This window comes from Delphinapterus leucas, chromosome 7 (assembly GCF_059928025.1).
Source record: "Delphinapterus leucas isolate spDelLeu-1000000601 "Yukka" chromosome 7, BTC_Dleu_Yukka2, whole genome shotgun sequence".
NCBI classification, from domain to species: Eukaryota; Metazoa; Chordata; class Mammalia; order Artiodactyla; family Monodontidae; genus Delphinapterus; species Delphinapterus leucas.
This window is the reverse complement of record NC_143135.1, coordinates 10,005,272-10,028,353: the sequence shown is the minus strand read 5'-3', so window position 1 is coordinate 10,028,353 and position 23,082 is coordinate 10,005,272. Positions and strand designations below refer to the sequence as shown.

The following is a 23,082-nucleotide window of genomic DNA, read 5'->3' as shown; positions in this document are numbered from 1 at the left end:
CACTTGCTTCTCTAAACTAGCAGTCCTCATGCTTTAGTTTATGTAAGTCACCTGGAGCATAAAACGTAGATTCTAGACTCCAGAGACTGATGCGGCCAGGAAGGCATTTTAGCAAGCATGGCGCATAACTGAAATGCAGGCAACCGTGGAACTCAACTTGAGAACCCTGGTTTAAGTTCTGAGAGGCATTCCAACTATTTTTTTTCCTTCAAGTTTTATAACAACATAGACCCTCAAGGAATTTCCCTTCTACTAAGGGTTTCTTGCTTTGATACTGCTCTTGCCTTTACTGGCCTCAGCAACACATTATATGTCCTCTGGTTGCTGGTTCATCTTTTTATTATGCTAACTCTCCTCTTGTTCGCCCGACTTTTTAAAAAGCCTTTCAGGAATCCCAAGGATTACCCCGCAGCACTTTGCTAAGCTTTCTAATCTGTACTTCCCTTATATTTAGATAGCACCGCAGTCTACGTAACACGTTCACATTTGTTATGGTTCTTCAGACCTCCCAATGTGGAAGGCAGAACAGCTATCATTTTCATCTTACAAACGAAAGAGACTGAGGTTGTGCTGCTTCTCCATGGTTAGACAGATTTAGATGTGAAGGAGGCACTAGCCAGCATGTCTTCTAACGCCTAGCAGAGGACTCTTCCCTTTATGAACTTGATGACATCGGAACTGAACTGTACAAGGTAGGACATTTATTCTGAGAATAAATCTTAGGAACCTTGAAGGATAAAAGATGACTTGGAATTAACTAGGCTGTTTAGATGGTTAAGGAAAAAAGCTAAACCTCAAGGGGCACCTCCAAAGGCTCGCACGAGGTCTCCTAGGAGGTGCACCACACGCACTACACATGCCCACCGTGCAATTCCAGCTGAGAACTCAGGGATTCACTCCCCTCCCAAAGCCTCTACATCAGCCCACACCCGTGTCCCAGACACCTCAACAAATCTATTCAATGCAGAATCCGTGAAACAGCTCACACCCCATTTATTATTTAAAAATATTTTGTTACAAAAGGAAAAAAAATACAATGCAGTATAAAAGATTGACAGTGTCATCAAGTTTATTACACAATTTTCAACCTATCAGAAAGACAAACAAATCACCAACAACAGGGGGACGGGGCCTTGGCCTTTTTGAGGGTTGGGTTTTTTTCCTTTTGCTATCAGGAAATAAAACTAAAAATTGTGTCACCAAGTAAAAACAAAACAAAAATGGGGAGAAAAAAATTCTCCGGGTAAACGGCTTTTCTGGTATTCTATGTATTTTTTTCTCCTTAAACTGTCACCTTACTTGGTTTTCTCTACATTAAAAAGACACCCGGAGCTGCTCTTGAGGATAAGCACATCACTTAACGCTTGGCCGGCTGGGCAGGGTGCCATATTCTGAAGTGGAGGTGGGGATGGGGTTGGGGGACAGGGGGAAAAAAGCTACAAACCTGTAGCCTCTGTCCCAAGGGAATGTGCCTCTCCAACCCTGGGGGACTCCCTCAGTGACTGAGCGAGGGCTATGTCAGAAACGTGCAAGGAACAGAGGAAGGCTTCGGTCCAGCTCAGTCTCTCCCCTCTGAGCCAGAAGGGTCTCCAGCGACCCTACACCCCACGTGCCACGTTTCCTGTTCGATGTCGCGTGCCCTACAGACGCATGCGGAAGTAGCATCTGCCGCCCCGTGGGTACCGCAGGACCCTGTGGCTGCTGCTTCTTCCAGCAGCAGCCGCCTCACAATGTGGATGTTACGGGAAAAGCAATTCCATTTGCCTGTGTAGAATATGGCCCCCAGAGCGGTCCTTAGAATTCTGAGCTGAGCTCATTAAAGTCAGGCTCCACTTCTTCCTTGCTCCTTATCAGAGGCAGCAAGTACCTCCAGGCAGAGCGAGGGGAGCTATTAAGTCAAAATTCAAAAGGTGAAAAAATACCAAATTTGTGACTTTACCTACTAGTGCCGGGTTATCCCACAATAAGTAAAAGTATGTACCTGGAGGATGCAAGCCCATGCTCACATCAAACCTGAAAAAAGAAAAGCCTATGGAAGTAGGCCATATCCCACCCAACTTGCCTCCTTCCCCACTCCTAGTATTTCACAAGGGTTCTTCACTGCTGAGGTCCGATGTCCCCGACTCCCAATGGCAGTACCTTCCTCTAAAACAAGGAAGCAGCCTTCTTGGGGGAAGGGCTCCACATGTGAAATGGAAAAGCCCCAGGGAAAGGGAACATCTAGTGGAGCTGGTTATTGCAAGAGGCAACGGAACCAAGCAAGAAGCAGTAGAGGGTGGTAACTGGCTCTGCCAGGCTCCCCAGCAGAAAGCAACCTCATGGGCCTTCTCTGCTTAGGAGGGGCAAGTCCACTGAGCAGGCTGGGCAGCAGGGAGTTGAAAGGGTTTTAGCCCCCTGGGAGGTCAGGGAAACAAACCGTCAATGAGTAAGAGGGAAAAGCAAGAACAGGAGAAGCTTTCCATAAAGTAATTTCTGTTCTCATGGTCCCTCCTCAAAGGGCTGGGCAGGTAAAGGAGTTAAAGAAGTGGTATGTTAGCAAGGGGTTTGGACCCTCTTCGCCCCATCAAACCTAGTGCTGAGGGCAGGACCCTGGGCATATTTTGGCACACCCAGTCACTCTCCTAGATCCCACAGGGAGGATCCGTTTCCTTTGGGAAGGATGTCTTCCCATCAACCTCACCACTGAACTGCTCCTGGAGAATCAGAAACTCATACGTTTCCTTGGACAAAGCACCGTTCTCTATGGAGACCAGGGACCTGGACATGGTTTCTTCCTGTCTGCCACCCTCCCAACCACATGAAGTCTTTAGGTTCTTTACCCTGGCAAACAGGAGTGGGACTGGGAGGGCTGCCAGGCAATCTTCAATCTTGCAGGGCAGAGGGTATTCCCTGTGGGTGTCTGGAAGGGGTTAGGGGCTTGGAGAAAGGGGAAGGGGTGGAGCGGCCTCCGTCCTTTAGTCCTGATCAAGGTGAGGAGATGCAAGTCCATTAAAAAAACATTTGCTTCCAACCAGACTCCTGCAATGAGAACATCAGAAGAGAAGAAAGAAAATACAAGTTAGAGGTTACTTTCCGATTAACAGGGGCTTATATAAATTATACTGGCATTTTCAAAAGTTAAAACGTATGAAGTAGGGGATGCAGACAGACAGAATGCAAGCCTGGGAAAGTAAAAGACAGCAGAACTGTCTGGGAGTGTTTGGCACTGTGAGTAGTGAGGGAATGGATGGAGGAGAACAGAGGAAAGAGGAGTGACATTTTACTTTAAGGTTAGGGGGAAAAACATAGACAATGAAATAAGGCATCAAAGCAGTTTGACTGAAAAGGAGACTTTGGCTGGGAACTACTACATTTCAAGAAAAGTTGCTCTAAGGGAGCATGGTGAGTTTAAATACTGTTTCAGAAAATCTATTCTGAGCAAGTCATAGCTTACCTTAAGGGGAAGGGGAAAAATCTGGAAATGGGAAGTACAATGGTAAGAAAACAAGTGTGTACATAACCAAATCCATTAACCCCCAAATACCCAAGAGGCCCTTGCAGGGAGCATGTACTTACACAAGAAAACTAAACTTTTTTCCTTCTTTTAAAGAAGCATACACATAGAGCCAGAGATGTTCCAAGTACCACCACTCAAGAGATTCTAAGTCCTCCCCAGATGACAGGTGTGGGTGAGGGGCCAAGAAGCATACTAACACCGAGCAGGAGTGACGTGGTCAGGCCAGAGCAGAAGCAGAGCACGGAGGTCAAGGAAGAGAATCAGCAGTCACCATCCAAGAAAACTAAAAGCACGGTTAAGAACTTCTGCTGAGCAGTGAAGGACTGTTAAGCCACTTGTCACATCTCGACCTAACTTAAGGTCCCCAGTACACTCAGCCCTCTTTCCAACATTGTAACATCCATCTGCAGGGGGTGGCCTGGTCAATCTTACCACACGAAATAGAACTGATAGCGAAAAGGAAAAGGGGGAATTAAATTCAGGCTTAGGATTTCTACTAACACCCAAACTGGCAACATGGCCTATACATAAATGCTCACCTTTAATGTATGCACTTCTGAAACCGGGAGGAGCTCTGCAAGAAAAACTACATCCATAAGCTGCCCGATCCTTCTACACTCTGAAATGGCACCATTTCACCCTGGGGTCCTCAGAATCTGTCATGGCCTCTGGTTTCTCTAAACATCTATGCAGGCAGGTATCTTTCTCATTTTCTGTAAGAGGAAACTAAAGCCCTCAGTGACTCCTCAATTTCATACAATTTGGGTTTCCGAATCTTTGCATTAGATCAAAATTGAACAGAATGCTCAGTTTTCACTGGACCAGGAGGATAGCAATGAGGTGAGAATTACTATGTTTCAAGCAGGATAATGTCCTAAAATAATGAGACAACAGCCAACAACTACAAAAACTTGAAGCCACAGACGACCTAAGAATATCCTCAAACTCCAAAGCGTGCACACATATACCACAAAAGTGATGTGATTTGGGAACTGTTGCTACAAAACAAGACTCAGAGGATAACTAATGCATCAGAAGTAAACTACAGTTGACCCTTGAAAAATACAGGTTTGAACTGCGCTGGTTCACTTATATGCGGATTTTTTTTCAATAAATACATACTACAGTACAACAGAATCTGAGGTTGGTTGAATCTGTGGATGGAGAACTGCAGAAATGGAGGGCTGACTATAATGTTATACTCGAATTTTTGACTACGCAGAGGTCAGCTCCCCTAACCCCTACACTGCTCAAGGGTCAACTGAACAGCACCCAATTCTTAGAGGTTATGGCTCCATTTTGGTGGTAATGTTTGAATGCAGACAGAGGACAAAGTGGGTCAATCAGACTTCAGGTCCCAGAGGTCATGCCCATCCTGAGGAAGGATGGACAAAAAAGCCTGCTGTTTTTTGCTGCCCCTAGATGGAACATACCCTTTGCTCTCAGGGAACAGCTCTCCGTATAGTATAAATACTAGTATTTTCTAACTAAAAGGTATTGTACTCAGAGCTTGCAAAGTTATCAAGGTAAATGAGGCCCAGGCACCATCTCCTCAACATGACATCTCCTAAGTCACAACTTGGTACCTGCAGATGAAGTTAAGAATCCCAGGATGAGAATGTGAGAAATGGACATTTTTGGGGGGTCAAATTCAGTTCTTTTGGACTAACTAACCAGAAGGAATAACCAATGTACCTAAAGGGGTGACTAGGAAAAGTGGGGAACTGGAAAACCTGCCTCAAGAGTTAATTTTCCTCATTTGTCATAGGCCTGCACCAGCCAAATGACTGTTTTCTGGGAACTACTGGGTTATAGGATTTTTCAGTTTTTCAAATTGAATCATCCTCATAATGGAAGAAAAGTCCCACTTTACAGGTGGAAAAAAAATGAAGCAAGATGACAGCTGAAGTCTCAGGTTCAGGTGTTCAATCCCCAAAGTTCTAATGATCAGAGGATCTCACAATTTTTCTATCAAAAGGCTGTCAGGAGCAAAGCCGCCAAGAACAGTGACATGCAGCTACACGTTCCGACTACTAACCTATGTGGCCCCAGAGACTATAATTCATGCTTTGCACAGACCAAGTACTACCTCCTTCGTCACTCTTATCCTAGTCAGCTCCAAAGGACACGCACGGTGGGCTGCAGGACTGGGGAGGGTGGTGACTGATACTGAATCTACAAGCAACGATAGCAACTGTGCTAGCTCAAACAAGGGAAATGCTGCTACTGCTACAGGAGGGATGAGATCGATCACAGACCCACTCTACCTACCCTCCCGCCCACTGCCTGAGACTCAATTAGGCCAAAGCTGTTTAAAACTCCGCTTAAGTTAATGGCAGAAACAACAAAGTAGAGGGCAGTAGCCAAACATAACAAGACTCCTTTCTTATTTGTTTAGTAGGTTGTCACTAGGCAGCCGTTTACAGTCCAGCTACCGCTTGTGAACTACAGGCACTCACAAGAAGGGGGGAGGGTTTCTTTTCCTTTCTGCATCCAGTCATCCATCTATCCACCCCAAAGATACCAAGCAGAACTATTCCTACTCACCTTCCACAATTACCATTACTTCAGACCAACCAAATCAGCCAAACACCAAGGACATTATCCTAATGTACTTGATGTGAAGCCGCAAAATTGAGAAGAGACCCCAAAGTCACCTGGGTCATGCAATAGCCTTCAGGAACCACAAACGTACCATCCCCGCCAGAGTCTCGACTACTTTTACAGATCTCCAAAGAAACAGAGTCAACAACTGCTCTTGCTTGCTTATATACTAGAAACAATCTTTTTCGGAAGCTTGTTTTCAGTTGGATTGCCAAGCTGGTGGGATGTAACCTGGAGCCTGAGAATGAAAATAACAGAGCTGAAGCCCCTGAACCAGCCAAGCCTAACTCAACTTTTCAGTTACTTGAGTTAATGTTGTTCCCCACCCCTAACTCTCCTGCCTTTGTTTTGCTTTATTTAAAAAAAAAAAAAAATCACTGTAAGTTTTTCCAAAACAAATATATCCTGCCATTGAAATATCCTCCAGTCTCTAAAGCTTTAAAGATAATTTTTTTCAGATCAGCTTTCTCCTCTCTGACTAAAGTATCCTGATTTTCAAAATCTTTTTAATACATATTAATTCTTAAAAATCATTAATGTTGCACCTTGAAAACTTACAAGTAGGCAATGGTCTTACTTTTTTCTGTCTTGGTCAATTTTCCTGATTTTTTCATTTGAAAGTTTGGTGGGGTTAAAGTATAACAATGAGGGACTTCCCTGGCGGTCCAGTGGTTAAGACTCCGTGCTCCCAATGCACGGGGCACGGGTTCGATCCTTGGTCAGGGAACTAAGATCCCGCAGGCCACACGGCGCAACCAAAAAGAAAGTAAATAAATAATAAATAAAACATAACAATGATAATAACAATAGCTATCATTTATTGAGAATTTACTATGTGACAGGTACTATGAGTGCTAAATGCTCTATATGGATTAGCTCACTGAATACTCAGCAATCCACTGAGACAGTTGCTTTTATTATCTCCACTTACAAATGAGGAAACTGAGGAACAGAAAGTAATATGGCTGGAGGAGCTGGAATTCATAACCTGGCATCTACCTGCAGACACTGTGTTCTTAGCCATTATGCCGTGTTGTCTCAGATACCAGGTGAAAGCAGTCAAAAAACAAGCAAAAATAGCTTAATCTCAGGTCCATTTCAGGGTGCGACTCCTCACAAACAAGCAGAAAACCTGCCCTCCTGAATTTTTGGTTACCTAAATAGGAAGTCTTCCCATACCCTTTTCTTGTTTTAAAAGGAGAGAGAGAAATCTTTACTATCAATAATTTTTCTTTCATAAGAGATCATCAACCAGCCAGCAATGAGTCTTCATCCCACCTTTCTCAGTGGTGCCGGTCCCGTTCTCTATCCCGGTGTCTCTCGTGCTCTCGGTTCCTTTCTTGGAAATAATCATCATGCCGATCTTCATTATGAAGCAGGTCCCGGTGCCTCCTGCTGCTTTCCCGGGACCGGCTTGGTGACCTCTCTCGGGACCGATGTCTTTTCCTATTAGAAGGATACTTTTCAGCCTCACTCAGAGGGCTTACCCCATTCTTTCTAAGAGTATTGTGTTTTGGTGTCTTCTACTATTTGCCTAAACCACTCTTCTGTTACTCTATCATGGCCCCTAGTCTTTTTTGGAAAATTAATAACAAACTTGTTGAGATCTTACTAACGTATCAGGCACAGTGCTGAGAGCTTTACATGCATTATCTCACCTAATCTTTACAACAGGTCTGTAAGGTAAGTACTACCATTGTCCCCTTTTTAAAAATAAGAAAAATGAGGCTTGGAAAGTTGAGTAACTTCCATATTCAAGGTCATGCAGGTAGTTAGGAGCAGGACTGAGATTCAAATTCAAGAATGTGTGGCTCCAAAGCCCATGTTCTGAACTACGTCAGTCTTTCCTCCTAAATAAGCCCACTGCCTCACCAAACACAGATTTCAGACATTACAACATTTGTTAATGTAAACGTTTGATTAGTTTTTTTCCCTTAAAGACATGAGGGCTAGGTCTGCTCTTTCAACTAGGTCCTTGCCAGATACCCTGGGCTCCTTTCCTCCCCCTGCCAGTCCCTGGAAGAGTGCTGCTCAGGGCTGGCAGGCTGCTGAAGCAATCATCAACTCACCTGGATGAGCTCCCGCTGGCACCCACACTGTAAGACTTGGCTTCAATGCCATGAAGACAGTCCTTAAGGGAGGAGATGAGGACACGGCAACGCTCATCATTGGCGACCCGGGACTGTTTGATAACAGCAATGGCTGTGAGCAGCGTCTCAATCGCGTCGCTGTAATCCCCTGACAGGGGATGGATGGGAAAGGCCAAGGATGAGCAGAGGCAGTAAACTAACTGATGAAAAGGAGAACTCAGGAGGACACAAACCAAGAGTAAAAAGCTGTCCCACAGAACCACAGTAAAACGGATGAGGCAGAAGTGGCAGGTATAAAACTGTATGGCACCTATATTCTAGTGGTCTGGAATCAGACAGATGCTCTCAGACACTGCTAGTGGATGTATAATCCGGCACGTCATTGTCTGCAGGTTATGAGACAGCATCCATTAAAATAAACAATGTGCATACTTTTTGACCCAGCACGTCTAAAAATTTTCTACTTCTGTTCACAAGTATATAATTTAAACAGTGTTTGTTTCAGCGTTGTTTGTTGTATTAAAGAATCAAAAACAACTTAAAGTTCCTTCAGTAGGGTCTGGCTATATAAATTATGGAACATTGGTTCTACAGAATACTACATAGTCATTAAAAAGCATGAGGTAAATCTGTATGTAAACAAAGCAATCCATGTAAAGCACTTAGCACAGTGCCAGGCACACAGTAAGGGCTCAATAAACGTTAGGTATTAGTTGATGTAACAGATGTCCAGAATGTATTTTTAAAAAGCTGTGAAACGATATTCCATCAAAATTACATATATATTTTGCTACATGCACAGAAAAAAAATCTGAAGGATAGACACTAAATTGTACAAGGTGGTCTTACTGATGGTCCTCGTACAGAAGCCTTTCATTTATTAACACTGCATATTTCTGTCTGAATTATTTTAAATCTATAACCAAATACATATATACATACAAGTAACATATACCTAAGACATGCGTGTTGTGTGTGCATATATATATATATATATATATTATATGCACACACACATATTTTTAATTATGCTGCCATCAAGAACTAGCTCCTTCATTCCTCACATCTGAGCAATGTTTGGACTCAAGGAGAGTGGTCAGGGTGGGTACTTGCACAATGCTTTTGCAAACTAAAGCTTTCTTAGCATTAAGGACAAGATAATACAAGGAAAGCATGAAACCAGGCAGGGGTCCAGTGACAGTGGACTAGCAGCTCCCCCTGTGCGAGGCAGTGAAGAACAGAACAGAGGCTGTGAAGGACCTGCAATTCTGTGGAGATCTAAGAACACCAGGATTTTGGCTCTACCAGAGTAGGGAATTTTTGCCTATTTTGTAGGAATTCAATAAATATTTGTGGTTTGAATGACTGGAATGAGAACAAAACAAAGGGAGGAGACAGAGGTTCAGTTATTGATCATCTCAGTGTGAAGGAACTGGTGAAGAACAATGATTGTTTTTCTTTATACTCTGTATATCTGACTTGCTACAATGAGCATAGATTATTTTCTAATTTAAAGAGATTTACTCAGATGTCATGAAGGTTTCTGGTGGAAAAAAAGAGAGAGAGAAAATATACATACTTTCTGTCTTTAGTCCACTCTGCATTCAAATTTTGTAGTCAAAGATGAGAAATTATGGAAAATGGATGATAATAGAGTTAACTTATTTCTTAGGAGATCTGACAATCTATATTTACATTCGTGTAGGAAACTCGCAGGAAGAAAGTGAACATGATTAGTGCTATAATGCGAAACTTGGACCAGAACCCGGAAACTTCCTATATTCTCTTCTCTTAGGAACCAAAGGTTCTGTTCCCCTGGCTCTCAAAGGCATGGCTTCTGGTTCTGCCAACTTAATACTGACAGCAAGGCAAAAATTAGTTGTAAGGGTATTATTATGCCTTAAGACTGACACCCAACAGACTTGTCTCTTTCTAGGATAGGTTACATGGAGGCCACCAGCTCTGCCTCGATCCCCAAATGTAATCAGATTCCATGTCCACCACCATGATCAGTTCGGAAAACCCAAGGTCTACACTTGGCATTGGACTCATTACATAGACACAAGATCCACTGATCAGCCACTGAGGTCAAGGTCTCCGTGAGGCAGGAAGTTCATTCTATAACAAACACCACAATGAGTATTAGTTATTTATAGTCTAGGCACTAAGTTGGTTTTCATGGGGCAGGTCTAGACACAGGCTAAACAAACAGCACCAGTGGAGCTCCCCAAAAGCCAGGAAACCAGGTTACCATATTGCTTTTCAAAATGTGCCACTCTTGCGAATCTACGAGTGCTCCAACTTTATCTTGTTGAATTTCTTGCCAATGGAAATGACAAAACAATGGAAAAACTAAAGGTAAGGAGAAGGCAGCAACGGTAAGGATGAGTTACCTGCACTGGCTCCAGATACAGCTTTGGAAATGGCACTGCTGGAAATTGCTCTGTTCCGCTTCATGATCTCTTCAAATTCTGCTTCACTCACTGTAGAGGGCGGAGGGCCCGAATCTCGGCTGCACACAGAAATAATACCACGCCTGACTGCCCACACCCCTTGTTAACTTTACCATACTCTAGAGTACTATGCTATTTAACTGTGCTCTCCTGTATAATGTCTTAAATGGTTCTCAGCCTGTTCACATGTTTTATATGTTCATGTTCTCTTCAAAGACGGGATTTATGTCATATACTTTTGTAATTCTGGCATGACCCGACAGTGCTCGACACTCATAGCATTCCTAACAGTGACTTATAGCACTCCATTTAATCAACTGCCTTAAAAAGGGATACGAAGGACATGGTTTGGGTTGAGAGGTAGGACGCAAACAAAATACCAAACAAAAACATTCTCTAATAGTTAACTGTTTCCCAGGACTCAATACTACGGCAACAGTCCCCACGAGGGAAAACACAAAAACCCAGCGCTCGCTCACTTCCTCAGGGGGGCAAAATGCTTAGAACACTGTCTACCCCACTGTGCCGGGCTCAGATCTGAAAGCAACAAGATGGTCCTTACCTGCCATGGTGGTTGTAGGGTGCCGAGGCCTTCATGTAAGTATCTGGTGGAGGCCCCACTGTGGCATTTGGTGGGGGGAAGAAGGCTGGATTGAGGTGAAGGGCAGGTGGGATGGCCCCAGGGGGAGGTACAGTCAGATGAGGAGGTAATCGAGGAGGAGGGGGCATGAGATGCTGGTAGTGGATGCCAGGAGGAGGAGGAGGGACCCCAAAGCTTGAGGAGAGAGGTGGTGGGGGTGGAATTGGGGGTGGGGGCAGACCCATCAGGGGAAGGGCTGAAGGAGGGCGATTGAAGTAGGGCAGCACACTGGGGGGCTTATCCACACGGGCAGATGAGGGTACAAGGTTCTCAGAGGGTGTGGCCCGTCCATCAGCAGAATCACTAGAATCTCGGGAGTGGGCCCGTGGAGGTATTCCTATGAAGCAAAACAGAATTACTGTTACTGTCCAACCTTTAAACATATCCACGGGACCAGGTCATCCTTCACCAAGTCATCTGACACCATACTAAGGAAGGTGACAGGTAGCTGAGAAAGAAGGTAAAATCACCTACTGTTTTTCTCTGGCCTCAGAGAGAAAGCTCAGAGGCAACCTAGTTAAGACATAAACCCAGGAAGCAAAACCACCCTAAATTCTGTATGTTAAAGAATGCTCTTTATCTAGAACTCTCAGTGCTTCACATTTAAGTTACCCTTAGATTTGCTTTCTATTTTTAAATGCAGAAGGATCCTAATAACCCATGAGAAAATGACAGTGCTGAAGTATGTTCATTACTGGTCAGCTGGATTCAAGCTGTTTCGAAATCCCATTTTCTCTGGTAGTTGTTCAGGGACTCTTTCCTTAGACTAGTAATAGTTAACCTTCTTTATCCTGCTATATACTTGAAATTTTCTCTTTGCCATGGCTCTTTGGCCAGGGAATTTGGGGGAAGGGAGGGAAGGGCAGGGGATGGATAACACTTCCTCCATCCAAGTACCCAAGCTGGTAACTGGGACGGGGAAGAGCCACAGAACAGAGAGTAGAAGACTGGAGGTTAAATGAGAAAACACGGGAGACAAGCCAAGGAAAGATCTGCCCACAGAATGAGCAGATGGCACACAGCTGACACCAGGGACTCCTAGCAAAAGCCTGGTACAAAATATGCCTGAAACCTGGGAAACTCCCCCTACATTTCAATGGCCCAAACCCTCTACCCCACAGGGCAGCCTACTAGGAACATCATCATGGAACGGTGGTATGGTGTTGTGCAAAACAGGGGCTCAAAACATGTTTGTATACAGCTGGAAACATGGCTCTGACACCGTCAAGTCACTTGGTTAAACTTGTTCCCTCTTTCCAATTTAACAGTCTACTCTAAGCCTGGTTAATGTGGAATCCAACAGAATAATGTGATCACATGGTCTTGGGAGTTTTGGAGGTAGAAAGATGCCATTAGGAGACAAGTGTGGAGAGAAAGAAGAGTGCTCCTTAAACAAAAACTTGTTAGTAAACACTAACTCCTGATGAAAGCACAAGGTGGAATTAATCCCCTTGGCAACCACCTTGGTTCCTCTAACATAGTTTATCACCAGTGCCTACCACAGCATTCTCTTGCTTTTCATGTCTCACACACATGACAACGTGCTATTTCCCTGAGTTCTCTCAAGCTGAAGAAAGAAGAGGAATTAGCAAGTGTAATCCTCTGAAAGTTAGCTACCTTCCCAGCTACCGTTCCCACACTAGCAAGGGTTCTTTTTGTATCTATGGCCACAAATCCCAAGAGTAGCAACCATTGTTAAGCAGACTAAGTCAACCAGCTATACTTAGTGAATTAACAGAGCCCAAGTCCATCAACATGACAGCGCAGAAAAACACCACTCAGTCAGCACCATCACTTCAGCAAAGAAAGGTAACATCAAGGAGTAAACAGCCAGGTGGTGCCAGGACTGTTAGGTGCTCAATGCAGCTGTAAAATTATACATCTTAAGAAAGCTAGAAGAGGCGTGAATCATAGAAAGACTCTGAAACACAATGGACTTTGAAAATTCAGGTTATCAAGGAAGAAAAGTATGTGCCTTCTAACCCAGAGCAATAGCTCACACCACTTCCATCTAGGCTCTCAATATAGTTATAAGAACATAGTTGTTCCTACGCAAGAGTCCCTATCCAAGGTCCCAGTGGACTACCCAATCAATAAATACAAGGCACTATTTTGAGAGCAGGACCTAAGCAGTGACAGAAAGTGGGTAACGAAAACTTTGCCATACCCCCACTGTAGTAAAAGGAAAGTAATGGCAGTTGACTGTTTCAGGCAGGGCCTTGCAGGGTGGCTGCACCTTCTGAAGTCAGGACAATCCAAGGTTGGTCCCCAGGTTTCGCAGGTTCAGAAACTTGATTTTAACAGTTCACCCAGGGATGACTGGACCCTAGGAGATTGATTCACACTATCCAAACTCACAAGAGACTGATTCATAAACCAGAATGACAATTTATTAATTTACAATGAGAAATATAACTGCCAAGCAGACTGGAATACTTGTGTCGGCTGGTCAGCGCATTCTCTTCCCAGTAGGAGAGCCTAGTTGGGAAACCAAATTAGTATCAGAAGGTGTCTTGGTGAGCACAGGGTCAGAATAAAGGGAATAAGGTGAGCTTAAGGCATACTATCATCAGGCTAAGGTAGCATGATGCAACGTTCTTTACTAATGGGAAACACTTGCCAAGCAAACTAAAATCGCAGGTAACAGAAAGGGTACCCAACCCCCCTGGTCAATGCTGGAGAAACACTGTTAAATTCTTACTCTCCAGCACTCCTCTTGGTCGATTCCTTACAGAACACCCTTCCAGTGTATGTTTACGACAAGATTACAGCCATCTTTATGTATCATATTTATATTTTATGGTGGTTGCTTCTTAATAATTTATAGACACATGTCTTATAATTAAGCCCATTTGCTATACACTTGATTTTTTAGATAGAAACACATAATTTAGACTTGACAGGAACTTTATATGTCATGTGTCTATTTCAAATGGGGAAGTAGGCCCTAAGCAGTAAAGTGACCTGCCCAAGGTCACATAATGAATTAGTGGCAAAACTGAGCCATAACCTGAACCTACCTGACTCCTAGCACATGAGCCTCATTTTTTGGCTTACCTACTGCCATGCTGTCACCCATAATCACCACCACCCTCTCTCAAACTCTTCCACATCGTAGGCCAAGCCTACACCACAGAAAACAAACCCACAAACTTCCCCCCCTTCATACAGATGGTCTCCACGTACCCCCTCTTGGGACTCGGACGCACTCACGTTTCCGAGCCTGTGCCTCAAACTGTGACAGGTTCTGGCGGGTGGCCGGCCTCACATCCACTTTTTCTCCATTAAGAACTTTTCCTGGCAGAAGTTCCAACAACTTGTGGACAGAGTTTTCAGAGGCTACCACCACCTCAGCATACCTTGAGGAAGAAAAATTAAAAACGAGTGAAATCTACTAGACAACCAAGACAGGAACACAGAAATTCTCTTCCACTTTTAGTGAAAACTGGTAAAGCCAAGGATAGCTTGCTAATATTTTTTTTTAAGATTTTTTTGATGTGGACCATTTTTAAAGTCTTTATTGAATTTTTACAATATTGCTTCTGTTTCATGCATGGCCCTGAGGCATGTGGGATCTTAGCTCCCAGACCAGGGATTGAACCCACACCGCCTGCATTGGAAGGCGAAGTCTTAACCACTGGACTGCCAAGGAAGTCCCATTATCTTTCTAATATTAAACACACAAAACTACTAAAAACAAACAGGTGTCATGCTAAAATTTTCCTATTTATTTCAAATTAGAAATCAGCTTTCTTTGCCTCTCAATGGATGGATGTTCTCCTACATTGCAGCTAGGTCCCCATTCTAAGGTGGTTTGTTAAAACCAAGGCAGTAAACTGGGCCAGGGGTGGGAGGGATTAAATTACAGGGCCAAAATAACAGTACAGATCTGTCATCCCAATGGTTACAAACGAAAAGGGGCTTCTCAAATCCAGACCTCACCCTTTGGACTGGCCATTTGCTCGATTCTCTGCAAATTTCAACTCCACCACATCATAGACTCCTACAGAGCGAATAACCTGGATCAGCTGCTGGTCTGTGGTCCACTGGGGCCGGCAAAATGGAAAAGGAAGAAATGTCAGGAGCTACACCCCCCTCCCCCAGAATGTCCCAAACCCTTCCCTCAAACCTAGGATTCTAGTCACAATCATGACCGCCCACAGGAAACCCAGAAGGCCATCAATATTTCAATTAGAGCACGTTTTTCCTATTGTCCTCACCCATGCAGAATTCCAAAACCACCCACCCCTGCCCCAATCCCCGTCTTTGAGACTAAGAAAATTAAAACCTATTTTAACTTTGACTGCCACTTGGGCTGGCTCGTCATCAGCTCAAACGGTGATTACTAGCAGCTTTTAGTTATAGATCTGATAGGCTAGAGTTGATCACTGACAGCAACTTTCCCCTCAGTATATACATTTCTTAATTTGAAAACACCACCTCCCAGCACCAGCCCCCAAACATGTCACACAATAACTTTTGCAGAACAACAATCACCACCTACCCCGAGCGTACTACAGCTATCAAGGTCTTTGCTCCCTCTCACCCATCATTATCATAGGACCATCTAATGACCACCAAGAGTTCAAGGTGTTCACTCTGAAATCTCATCCCACAGATGACCCTGGTAGACATAAAAGCCCCAGGGTCAGGGGCGGTAACAAGATGGCAGAAAAAGCAACTACCCACTTAATCATTGCTTTCTTCGGCACCAGTACGTCCTCAGGATAGTTCTCTTTCAGAGATCAATCCAACCTGATCCCAGGAAAAAGAAATCCAACCCCATCAGAGCACAAAACAGTGCAACAGTGGTTTCTGAAAATGCCATCACCTCCCAGTGCTCTCCCTCCAGCCCATCCACAAGCCTTTTTGGTTACCCATGCTCACCCAGGAGAAACTGCCCACATAGACAGCAGCTCGCCTATTACGCAGGCCACTGTAGGTGTAGAGAATTGCAGGGGTCTTGTTATTGGGCTTGGGAGATGGCTCCTGGCGAACAGGAGGTGGCGGCTCAGTGCTGCTGCTTCTGTCATCTGAGGGCTGTGAGGTGGCTGTCAACACGTCATCGTACAGGTCAATCTGATCTGTATTGTTGAACTCTGGGTCCTAAGAGACGAGGGGTTGGCAAAGGTGGGTTTGAAAACCTTTCGTTTTGTCCATTCTATTTTACTCTAATTTACTTACAATCCACGGTCAAATATTTTATAAAACATACAAAACTTCCTTGTCCTACTCTAGGAAACTAGGAAGAAAAACTTCCCCATGTAAAACAATTTTAACACTTAATTATACTTATGTATGTAGGTGTTTCTCCTAAGACCCTGTTAGCAGTCTATAGTGTTTCTAGCTTTAATCACTGTGAGACTCAAAAGGTACATGACGATTAAACAAGCAAACTAAGAATGCACAGAGATGCATCTGCTACTGCTATCAATGTGGCCAGCTTCTCAAGACCACATCTAAGATACACTAATGAAAATTTGTTTTCAACATCTTATGCTATTTCCAAAATCAAGAGTTAAACAAAACTTACTCTTCTACTTAATAAGAAATAGAGTAGGGCTTCCCTGGTGGCAAGCCCGTGTGCCACAACTACTGAGCCTGTGCTCTAGAGCCTTTGAGCCACAACTACTGAAGCCTGCTCGCCTAGAGCCCGTGCTCCGCAACAAGAGAAACCGCCGCAATGAGAAGCCCGCGCACCGCAACGAAGAGTAGCCTCTGCTCCTGCAACAAGAGAAAGCCCATGCGCAGCAACAAAGACCCAATGCAGCCAAAAATGGAAGGAAGGGAGGAAGGGAGGGAGGGAGGGAGGGAGGGAAGGAGGAAGGGAGGGAGGGAGGAAAGGGAGTATATTTATTTAGAAATGTAAATCGGGGGAAAAGCATGTTAAAGTGGGAACCAAAACACAAAAAAGAATGGGAGTTATTGGTTTAAACTCTTTGACTTACACAAATGACTTAGAGAAGCTCTAAAACTCATAGTACATAATCCCATCTTTCCATTAACCATCAAAGAAATATAAAAAATAAAAGGGAAGTGAATAATGGGGGGATTTTCCATTATAAGTTCTATTTCTCAAATGACATGCAGATCCAATACATTACCATGACATTTATGAGACATCTTTGAGCAATACCAGAGATGTCCAATGATACACAAAAACAGTTAAGTTCTCTAAAATATAAAGGTCAGGGGCTTCCCTGGTGGCGCAGTGGTTGAGAGTCTGCCTGCCAATGCAGGGGACATGGGTTCGAGCCCTGGTCTGGGAAGATCCCACATGCCGCAGAGCGGCTGGGCCCGTGAGCCATGGCCGCTAAGCCTGTGCGTCCGGAGCCTGTGCTCTGAAACAAGAGAGGCCGCGACAGTGAGAGGCCCGTGCACCGCGATAAAGAGTGGCCCCCGCTTGCCGCAACTAGAGAAAGCCCTTGCACAGAAATGAAGACCCAATACAGCCAAAAATAAATAAATAAAAATTAAAAAAAAATATATATATATATATAAAGGTCAGGAAACAGGACAAGCACCGATATCATAAGCTGTGTTATAGTAAGCTTTCAAATATGAACGTGAATTCTGCAAGATAGGCAAAATATACTTTTTGCCTATGTGATATTACTGTTATGGACTGAATGTTTGATTCCCCCCTACATACACTGAAACCCTACTCCCCAATGTGATGGTATTAGGAGGTAGGGCCTTCAGGAGGTAATTAAGATGAGATGAGGTCTTGAGGGTAGAGCCCATGAAAGGGATTAGTGCCCTTATAAGAATCAAGAGAGCTTGCTTGCTCTGCTGTGCTCTGCATGATGTGAGGATACAAGTTGGCAGTCTGCAACTGAGAGAGGCTGATCACCAGAACATGAACCTGATCTCAGTTTTCCAGCCTCTAGAACTGTGAGAAATACATTTGTTTATAAGCCACCCAGTCTTTGCTATTTTGTTGCAGCAGCCCAAGCTAACACTTATATAAAAATTCCTAAAATCAAAAGAACTACTACTAAGGGACCTTAATGTTTCAGATTTTGCAATGTCATTATCTCAGAGAGGATCTTTTTATTTTAAGGATCAGACAAGTATATTTTCAGGTAACATTCTAAAACATCCAAACAGTGCTAAAGAGGATACTGCCAAAATGAGAGTACAGGGAGACGTTCGGAGTGTTTTAGGGAAACTATAACTCGGAGACATTCGGAGTGTCTTAGGGAAACTATAGCTCATTCATGTCATTGCTGTCTTTTAAAAACAGGAATAAAGAAAGAACCTATACTAAGGGAATAAAAGAACCTGTATTAAGTAACTTGTTTAATTGCCTGAAGGAGAATCATTTCCCCTAATGCAACTCAGGACAGGAAGCTCCAGTAACTTTCTCCCTTCAATACCATCACAAGAACTGCTGATCCTGAACTTCGACTAGAGAAGAGACTAACTACAAAATGCATTCTTAGACCTACATACCATTAGCAACTTTTGGAAACAATCTTTTAGTTTCTCAGTTTATCTGAAGTACAAGGGAAGAACATGCACACCATGATAATACTATTGGATTGTTCTGGTATTGAGGGGGAAAGGATTCTACTTCCTGAGGCATGTAAATAGCTTCAAGTATTACAAACACTCTTAACAAGCCCCACAGGAGAGGAGTTTGAAGCTTGTAAAAATCTCGCAAAGAGAATGGCAAAAGGGAGTAAACTTTTTAGGGGCAACTTAAAAGCAAGAAAAGGAATCAGTGAGGCAAATAAGCACAGGAAAACTATTTTAGGTAGTCAAACCTATAAATAAGGACCTTGCATAAAAAAGGATGCGTATGTGAAGAACGGGGAGAAGCTAACATTGGAGAGCACAGGGTGGATAATAAATTAAAAAGGTGAAGAAAGCTGCGGCTAATAACTCAACATTTTATGTGTAAAATATTTCACAGCCTTACATCTCAAACAATCCTAACTCTAGACAAACCACTTATTTTTGTTAGTTTGTTTTTTGCGGTACGCGGGCCTCTCACTGTTGTGGCCTCTCCCGTTGCGGAGCACAGGCTCCAGACGCGCAGGCTCAGCGGCCATGGCTCACGGGCCCAGCCGCTTCGCGGCATGTGGGATCTTCCCGGACCAGGGCACGAACCCGTGTCCCCTGCATCAGCAGGCGGACTCTCAACCACTGCGCCACCAGGGAAGCCCCAAACCACTTATTTATTTATTCATGTACTAGGTATGATTTACCCTTGTGGTTCAAGGTAGAGAAAGGACTTAGAAACCACTCAATCTTCTCCAGTGCTCTAATCCTTAGACAACACTACTTCACACTTCAAACCAGGATGCCTTTTTTTTTTTTTAAATAAATCAGGGATTGTGAAATGGAACTAAAAGGGAATAAGGAAACACACCATCTTGGATGGTCAGTGGAACCAAACTGGAATTCCTTCCGTGTAGTATCTGTGATTTAGAGATGTGTGTCTAAAAGTTGTAATACAAAAATTATTGCTGATAATTGGGTAAAGAACATGCAGACTCGGGCAGCTCAGTCATCAAACATATCACCAGGAAATCCCCCATACTGTAAGCCTCGGCAAACAATCTACTCTTTCAGGGTTCCTTAGAGAATATGACAGACTCAATCCTGGAAGACCCTGGTGGATGGATTACCTTACCACTTTAAGAAACACAAAAGGATTCAATGAACGCAAAATTGTCACAAGATTCAAATGGTCTCTCTGTGCCACAGAGCCTCAGTTCAAAGAAGTTTGTGGGAACTATTCCGATGCACAGGCAGACCTGTTGAGGATTCTGTTGAAGATTTTATTGAAGAAACAATGTATCAAGTTGTGTTTGGATTTAAATCTGCTAGCAACATCAGTTCACTTTACTCTTCAGTTGCTAAGACAGAAAAACAGATAGGGCCTGAGGTCTTTCAGATTACCAAATGAGCTGGTGTTTTATGCAGTTAAAGAAAAATCTAAGTCTACAAATTAAGTGAAAAATACAATGTTTTACAGGCATTGATGTGGAGGGATTCATTTCAGGGAGGTTAAAAAAGAAGTATGTATTTAATACTGAATTAATACCAGGGACAATTTTGCATTTAACAGCATAGGAATAACTGTGGTTGTCTCATGAAGCCTCTTGGTTTACAAAAGAGAACTTGCATGATTATGAATTTAAATGAGAACTTCCCCACCTATCTGCTCAATGTTCCTACCTGCCAGCCCTTTTCCTGATATCTAAGGGGAATAATAAAGCTTAGGATTTATTTTTCTCAAAGCAACCCATTTGATATAATTTTCTTTTAACTATAACCAAAGCTCAGTTTTTGGCTTTATAATTACTATTTCCACAGTTCTCACCTCACACTCTCCTTCCATCACTGTCCACTGCTCTCAACCACCAGGAATAGAACCTCTTTTGAGTAAAAGAAGTCCATTTTTTCCTTTTATCTCACTACTTCTAACACAGTGCCTAGCAAACAGAAGTAGCTCAATAAATACTTGTTGATAAAAATGAGGAAAACTAAGCATATTGTGCAAAGTGCCTGTCTTTGCATAAGGAACAGAACAGAGACAAAACACTCAGCAGGATGGCAGCTCTCAGTCTCTTTTCTAGTTGTTCTCCCCAGCCTAAGAGAGCGGCTGTGAACCCTAAGATTCCAACTGTAAAAGGAGTGAAGGAGCTCTGCAAAAGAGGCTTTTGTAGCACATGTTTTAAGAGATCCAGGAGTCAGCACGATAGGGTTCCATCTAGGAACAGTGCTTATTTTCCCTGGGGAGCAAAGTACACGTGACAAGGTTCTTGTGCATGGGTAAGCTTGGGGTGAATCAATAACATTCTTATAACATTCTAAAACACAATGTGTACTCGCTGCCTTCAGTCTAAGCTTGCTTCTAACAATCCTAGCCAAACAGAGCTTTTACCACTTCTTTAGCGCCTCCAGAACATACTAAAACCAGCTTTGCTAAAAATTAACTTACTTGTGGGGAAAAAAGCACCCCTCCCCTGACCTTCCCCCAGACATAAGACATTCAAAATCTATACTTTTTTCAACTTACTAAGTATCAAATACTGTCCATTTGATATAAATGTCTACTTGATTTCACACACCATCTTTGGCCTACCTTAGACCCATAAAAAAGTCCTGTTTAACTAAAGAGACCAGAGAACAAATTGTTGAGGCCAATGACTTCTACCTTGACAAAGCAGTGACCATTGGATGAGGCCTATGTCTTGTCTGTGACCTACAAGCTGCATTGCTTAAGAAATTACGGAATCTCATTTCTCAGACCAAATGTCCCTGCGGTCAAGGACCCTGTTCTACCCATTTCCCAAAGCGAATCAGCAGCACTGTTACCAACCCACAGATAAGGAAATTAGGGGAAAAGAAGTTTTTAAAATGAATAATTGAAAACAACTAAGGGAGCCTTGTTTTCTTGCTATCTAGTACTAAAAAAAAAAGTAAAAAGTAGTTAAGTCTGATTCAAAGTAATATGAAAAACTCAGGAAAACAATGGTTTGTAACTAAATATTCTAAACCTTTCTTCTCATCCAGAAATAATTATGACTTGTTTGAAATTTAAAGAAAAATCTTCATGTATTTAAGTTAATCAACAGCCACATGTACATGACTTCAGTTTGCCTGAGAAGACATGGGAAAATGACTAACTTATGTCAAGTGAAAGAAATGGCATATATCAACCTCTTCTGTTGCTTCATATCAAAGCCAGGGTCCAATCAGAACCCCTTCCTTCCCTAGCCTGTTTTTTTTATCCTCTTTCCAGGTCCTTACATGTAGCCATTAAAAGATGCCAACAGGAAGAACCAGCTTACTGAAGTAGAACAGTGCTGAAAATAATCCAGGCAAGATATTAGTAAGTTTTAAATAGAGATTTTGGGACACTCTTGAGATTTGACCTCAAGAGCTCAGAACTGAACTGTATATGAAATTATTGTTTCAAAGGAGATTACTGTATCGTATTTCTTGACATATCATATAGAGACCAACAAATCCAACTTAGAGCATGTGGCTGGGTCTGTATCTGCTTCGTAACGGGTTTGTCCAACACCTTTACCTCCCCCCACCAAACAAGTAGATCCATCAATAAAATTTACTTCTCAAGCCTGGAGTCAAGCTACTTCTGAAAGGAAGGAAGACAGAAAACAACTGGAATGCAGCTGAAATTAAACGTTAAAGCTATCTTTTATACTGTGCCTCTCACTGCCCTATGGGGGAGGAGACTGCATTTCTCCAGGGGCAGTTTGAGAGAATCTCAAAGGAACAGGTATCAACATCATCCTCATGAATACTATAGCAAACCTAATTCTGATTTTTAATTTTGGTTAGTCTTCGAAGAGACTGACATCCAACTCTGGCTTCCTGGGGGAGCAAGTTCCGCAGGTTGATTCATCACTCTATTAAACCTAATTTTTATTTACTCTTAAATCAAAGCTTTTAAAATCAAGCCTGGAGGCTTAAGTTAACGTAAAGCAGAACGGTCAGAAATCTTGGAAGTCTGTGCTAGAGGGAAAATTTTAGATCTGACAGAGGGGTGTTTAGGCCTATAAAATCTTCATGGACTGACACAGCCTGGAACCACTGCAAGTTTGGTGCAAGTGATTCCTCAGCTGGTACAGGAAAATACCAATGTTCCCGATGACCCCTCACCTGATTGAACTCCTCGTCAGCATATATATCAATCAAGTCCACTCCTTCTGACATGGCTCCGGAAGGAAGATCTCGAGCCCGGAAAATGGACAAGGTAAGAAAGATGCCACTGCAGTATCCAGAAAGAAACAGAGTTAGAGGCATAAGGGTCCCAGG

The 23,082-nt window shown here is 43.1% G+C and overlaps 1 protein-coding gene across 13 annotated transcripts in view; it reads right to left on the bottom strand.

Annotated features, from left to right (window-relative positions):
• Positions 1-976: 976 nt before the first annotated feature.
• Positions 977-23,082, bottom strand: part of CPSF7 (cleavage and polyadenylation specific factor 7) — a 22,790-nt gene continuing 684 nt past the window's right edge. The window contains exons 2-11 of one of the 13 annotated variants that reach the window (XM_022591830.2): positions 22,927-23,035; positions 16,171-16,389; positions 15,226-15,329; positions 14,470-14,642; positions 11,206-11,620; positions 10,584-10,702; positions 8,170-8,338; positions 7,379-7,546; positions 4,036-4,070; positions 2,948-3,018 (exon numbers count right to left, since the gene is read on the bottom strand). In XM_022591830.2, the coding sequence (XP_022447538.1) occupies positions 7,384-7,546; positions 8,170-8,338; positions 10,584-10,702; positions 11,206-11,620; positions 14,470-14,642; positions 15,226-15,329; positions 16,171-16,389; positions 22,927-22,980 (1,416 nt within the window). In that variant the 5' untranslated portion in view covers positions 22,981-23,035 and the 3' untranslated portion in view covers positions 2,948-3,018; positions 4,036-4,070; positions 7,379-7,383. Of the gene's footprint in view, positions 4,210-7,378; positions 7,547-8,169; positions 8,339-10,583; positions 10,703-11,205; positions 11,621-14,469; positions 14,643-15,225; positions 15,330-16,170; positions 16,390-22,926; positions 23,036-23,082 lie in introns of all 13 variants that reach the window. The other 12 variants (XM_089914723.1, XM_089914724.1, XM_022591828.2 and 9 more) reach the window with 12 other exon arrangements.